This window comes from Hirsutella rhossiliensis (genome assembly GCF_020360975.1).
Source record: "Hirsutella rhossiliensis strain HR02 chromosome Unknown scaffold00003, whole genome shotgun sequence".
NCBI classification, from domain to species: domain Eukaryota; kingdom Fungi; phylum Ascomycota; class Sordariomycetes; order Hypocreales; family Ophiocordycipitaceae; genus Hirsutella; species Hirsutella rhossiliensis.
This window is the reverse complement of record NW_025408669.1, coordinates 22,753-28,308: the sequence shown is the minus strand read 5'-3', so window position 1 is coordinate 28,308 and position 5,556 is coordinate 22,753. Positions and strand designations below refer to the sequence as shown.

General features: G+C 53.7%; 1 protein-coding gene across 1 annotated transcript; it reads right to left on the bottom strand.

Annotated features, from left to right (window-relative positions):
- Positions 1 to 4,390: 4,390 nt before the first annotated feature.
- Positions 4,391 to 5,291, bottom strand: HRG_02769 (uncharacterized protein; the record flags this gene model as incomplete). The annotated part of the gene is made up of 5 exons (XM_044861240.1): positions 4,391 to 4,517; positions 4,572 to 4,681; positions 4,810 to 4,857; positions 4,911 to 5,170; positions 5,231 to 5,291. 5 exons carry the CDS (start codon positions 5,289 to 5,291, stop codon positions 4,391 to 4,393), a joined length of 606 nt encoding a protein of 201 aa, XP_044722266.1.
- Between the last annotated feature and the right edge of the window lie 265 nt (positions 5,292 to 5,556).

The window sequence follows — 5,556 nt, the reverse complement described above, 5'->3', positions numbered from 1 at the left end:
ATAACCGGCTATCGACACGGACGGGGATACCCTAATATCGGCTACCCGCACGGACCGGGCTAGACGCGGTAAGAAGACGCCGTCGACCACCCCCTATACCGCCCCGCACTCTAAGCAGCAGGCGAAGTAGGTAACGAGCGAGGAAATCGGGAAGAGAAAGGCTAACGGCCGCTGCCTACGTTACGGAGTATCTACGCACTTTATATTAAAATGCCCCTTCTTTTTAGCTAAGCGGCCCGTGGCGGTTTAAGTAGCGAAGATAGAACCGCTCCTCGCCTTAGACGATAAGGAGGACTCCGCCCCCTTAGGCCCGGAGGAAAAAGAGTAGCTCCGGAGTAAAGACGGGCTCCGGAGCCCTAATTGCTAGCACTAGCAAAGGAGAAGGAAGAATTGTCCGCCCGTATAGAAGAGGAGCCTACTTTAATATAGGTTATAATTAATAACTCCTTGCCCGTTGCCGCCCTTATAGACGAGGGCTGCTAGTGCTACGCCGTAGTTAACGAGGCGCTTACGCGAGAGATATAAGTGCCGGTAGAAAAGATCGCCCTAAGGCGAGTAAAGGGCGCCTTAGGCGCGATAGAGGGTGCGGTAATTAGGGGCATTACGTGGCTGGCTATAGAGGTCGACGGTTGCTATAAGCTTATCGTGGCCTATATAATCCCCTAACTAGAGTTTCCCTTAATCCTCGGGAAACCCTAGTTATTATATATAGAGTTATACTCGGTTCCGTACTAGAGGAAGCTATAGTTTAGGCCTACGTAACGGTGGGTCCGCTACGACAATGGTTCCGTAGGCGTAGGACTAGGCGTGCGAGCTTTATGCTCGGTATAAGAAGTCCTTGCCTCTATCTTCGTAGGAACCGTGCGACGGGTAGAGCGGGGGCAAGGCCGGGCAGCGGCTAACGTAGCGGTCTACGTAGTTAGCCTAGTAGACATCGATAAGGCCCTCTAGACGAAGAAGCCGAAGTCGCCCTCTAAGCTACGGCAATAGATACCGGAGCGCTTTTACGACCTCCTACCGCTATTCGAGTCCTAGGAAGCGGATAAGCTTAACCCGTATAAGCTAGGGGTAGACTATAGGATCGTACTCCGCACCGATAAGAAGGGGCAGGAACTACCCGTACCGTTCGGACCGCTATATAGTATATTATACGCGGAGCTACTAGTGCTAAAGAAGACGCTAAGGGACCTCCTAGATAAGGGTTTTATTTAAGTAAGTAGCTCCGAAGTAGGAGCGCCGGTCCTATTCGTGCGTAAACTAAGGGGCGGGATACGGTTCTATTACGACTATAGGGCCCTGAACGCAATTACGAGGCCGGACCGCTACCCCTTGCCCCTAATCTTAGATACGCTCTATAACCTTTCGAAGGCGAAGTGGTTTACGAAGCTAGATATAAAATAGGCGTTCTATAAGGTGCGGATCTCGGAGGGTAACGAGTAGAAGACGGCGTTCTATATACGCTATAGCTTATTCGAGTAGCTTATAACGCCCTTCGGCCTCTTAGGAGCGCCCGCTACCTTCTAGCGTTATATTAATAACGTGCTTTAGGACTTCCTCGACGAGTTCGCCTTTATATACGTAGATAATATCCTTATCTATACGAGCGGCTCCTATAAGGACTATATACGGAAAGTGCGGAGGGTCCTAGAGCGCCTCTAACTTTATAGGCTCTACCTCGACCTAGATAAGTGCGAATTCGGGGTTAAGAGGGTTAAGTACCTAGGCTTTATTATCTACGTAGGCGTAGGCATATAGGCGGACCCTATAAAGATCTAGGCGATTCGGGACTAGGCTGCCCTAACTACGTAGATAGGCGTACGGAGCTTCCTTAGGTTCGCGAACTATTATAGGATGTTTATTAGGGGCTTCTCCTATATTATAATGCCCTTAAACGAGATTACCGGAAAGCGGACCGCCTTTCGCTAGGGGCCTATATAGGAAGGAGCGTTCCGCACGCTTAAGGACCTATTCTCTTAAGCCCCGGTACTGCTCTAGTAGGACTTCGACCGGTCTACGTTAGTTAAACCGGACTATAGCGGCTAGGCACTCGGAGGAACGCTCTCTTAGGAGGTAGACGGGCGGAAGTAACCGGTGGCATTCTACTCTCGTAAGCTAACCTTAGTAGAGCGGAATTACGCTATTTACGATAAGGAGATACTAGCGATTATTAGCTACCTCGAGTAATAGTAAGCGGAGCTCCGGAGCTATAAGAGCTTCGAGGTTCTTATAGACTATAGGAACCTCGAGTACTTTATAACTTGCTAGCACCTCTCGGAGCGGTAAGCCCGCTAGGCGGAGTATCTCTTACGCTTTAACTTCTCGATTAATTACCGCCCTAGGCGGGACTCCGCGGTCCTAGACGCGCTTTCCTAGAGGGATTAAGACCGGCCGACGGGAGCGGATATCGAGGCCCGGGATCTATAGCTTATCCCGTAGGAAGCACTACGGACTTATATAGGAGCTTCCCTAGTAGAGGAAGACGCGGTGCTAGCGAATAAGCTTCCCCCTACGCCCTTGCCTCGGTCCGGCGAGGAGGGATAGACCGGCCTAGGGGCGCGCGCGGCGAGAGTATTCTAAGATAAGGCCCTGCAACGCTTATAGGATAGGATGGCGGCTCTAGACCGCACCTACGAGGGCGTGCGCCGCGCCGTTAAGTCCGGCGCTCGACGCCTAGATCTAAAGCTAAAGCTAAAGGTATAGGTGGCCGACTGCTATATCGACCTACGGGGGCATCTACGCTAGCGGGGGAGACTATAGGTACCGGGCGCACCGTATACTACGGAAGCTAAGGAGAAGGAGGGACCGCCGGAGCTAGATAAACGGAACGAGCTCTAAGGGAGGCTAGTCTAACTTATCTATAACTCTAGCGTCGTAGGTCACCTAGGTAGATAGGGCATAGTAGTAGGCCTTGCGAGGGACTTTTACTAGCCCCTCCTATAGTACCACGTGCGTCGCTTCCTCCGTAACTGCGATATCTACGGCCGCACGAAGATCTAGAGGGCGCAGCTTAAGGGGCTGCTTAAGTAGCTTCCGGTGCCCGACCGGTTTTATATATATATATAGATAGACTTTATAACGGACCTCCTACTTATAGAGGGCGGCAACCGCTATATATAGGTAATTAAGGACCGACTTAGTAAGTCTATAGTATTAAAGCTAATACCGTCTATAGATACGGAATCCTACGTAGAGCGCTTCCTATAGTACTAGCCTCTATTATAAGCGATAGGGGATCGAATTAGACTAGCCGCTTTTAGTAGCACCTATGCTAGCTGCTTTAGATTACGTAGCTGCTTAGCACGGTATATTACCTATAGACCGATAGAGGGCCCGAGAGGGTTAACTAGGAGGCGTAGGCTTACCTACGGGCTATCGTGGCCCGCAACTAAGTAGACTAGGACCGGTGGCTCCCCGCGGCCTAACTTACGTTAAATAGTAGACTATATACCTCTATTAGGATAGCCCCTTTCTTTGCAACGTATAGCTTCGAACTACCCTTACTAGTTCCCTTTACCGTAGACGTAGTAGCGGAGTAGTATAGCAATGCGTTACTAGAGGGCCGCGCCTCCGCGTTCGTACGAAAGCTATAGGAGACCACGGATTATTGCTAATCCGCGATAGCCGCCGCGGCGTAAGATTAGGAGCGGCACGCTAATAAGACTAGGGCCCTAGTAGATAGGTTCGCGGTAGGAGATAAGGTATAGCTAGACCTCCGTAACTATAGGTCGGCACGACTAAAGAAGAAGCTTAACTAGCTATACGCGAAGTTTACGGTACGGAGGGTTATTAGCCCGTAGGTTATAGAGCTCGATAGTCTCCTAACGGGGGTCTATAATAAGATTAACATAGACCTCCTTCGTAGAGCCTCCTTTAACCCGCTGCCCGGATAAGAAGCAGCGGACGCTTAACCGCCCGTAATCGAGGTAAAGGGAGAGGATAAGTTCGAGGTCGAAGAGATATAGGCCGCGCGCTAGAAAAAGGTCGGTAGGGGGAAACGCCGGGAGGTCCTCGTTAAGTAGCGCGGGTATCTCGACCTTACGTAGGAACCTATATATAAGTTTACGGGAACCGTAGCCCTCGATAAGTTCGAAGCCTTATTCGGAACGGTAGACGAGAACGACGGACTAGCGGACTACCGATTGTAGCCTAGGCCAGGACCACGAAGTAGGCATAGCGGAGGGGGCAGTTACGGTAATATAGGCAATATAAGCGCAATAGTATAGGCGGAGACAAAAACAGCGTTTATTACGGGGCGGAGCCCCTAGACTACCCGGGCCTATTCCTTATCGTTATTATTATCTTCGTTATCGTCGTCCTTATCGGCCTCCTCCTTCTTATTAGCGGCGGCGGCGGTCTCTAGGGCGCTAAGGCGGCCCTCTAAGCCCGTAAGCTAGTCGGCGGCGGCGGCGGCTCCGGGGGCAGAGGGGCGGCGGCCAGCGGCGGCGGCAAGGGCAGCGGCGGTAGCGGAGGCGGGCACGGCTAAGGGGACCGCCGATAGGGCGACGGAGGTAGTGTCCCTGGCGCCGGGTGCGTTAGAGGCGGAAATAGGGGAGCGGAGGAGTAGGACTTACTTAGGCATAAGGCCCCATCGCTCGAGGGCGCGGAGGTTGCGGTAGGCGGCGGCGGCGGCGGTAAGGCGCTTCTTAGTAGCCCCCCGCGCTTGCCCGTGCGAGCCGGCCTTCTAAGCCGACGCCGCAGCGAGCAGGACGGGAGGCGCCGCCTTATAGGCGCGGCCGGCTCGCGCGCACTAGTAGCAGCTGCCGCCGCGGCGCGCCGGCCTAGTCGGGTAGTCGAGCTCCTGCGACGCACAACGCATATAGGGGCCGAGCGGGCGGCGCCGGCCTGCCAGCGCTTATGCTATAGGAGGTTAGCGGATAACGTCTATTACGCTTGCCTGATTACGGACTTACGGGGGTAGCGGAGACGGAGGCGGGGGCCGAGGGGCCGGGCGTCACGGGTGGCGGCGGGGACGGCGTCGTTACCCTAAGGGGCGACGTGAGAGCGAATAGCGTAGCAGAGGCGGCGGCGGCGGCGGTGGGAGCGGTGGCAGCGGCGCGGGTAGGAGCGGCGGCAGCGGCGGAGTCGTCGTCGGCCGCGGCTAGCACGGCGTCGACGAACGACTCCGCACGCTCCGAGAAGGAGGAGGTGGGAGAGGGAGAAGCGGATATGTCTATCGCGGAAGTTAGTACGACGGAATACGGCCTCCCGCTCTATAAGGCGCGGAACTTACTAGTTAGAGTTATTGTTGTTGTTAGGGCTATTATTGCTACTACCGCTACTACTGCGAGCATACGTTAATAGAGCGGCCTATATAGCTAGGAACGGACTAACGCCCTAGGTAGAGCGGAACTTACCTATTAATACTGCTACTACGGTTAAAGAAGAGAGAGAAGGAAGGGAAGGGGGAAGGGGGGGATGCCGCCTTATATACCCCTTAGTAGAGGATGCTGCCTAAGGCAGAGGGGACAGGCAACCTAAGGCTTACGCAGGTCTAGACTAGCCGCCGGCTACCTAGGGGCGTATATAATAGGTTACGCCCCTATTTAAACGGCTAGC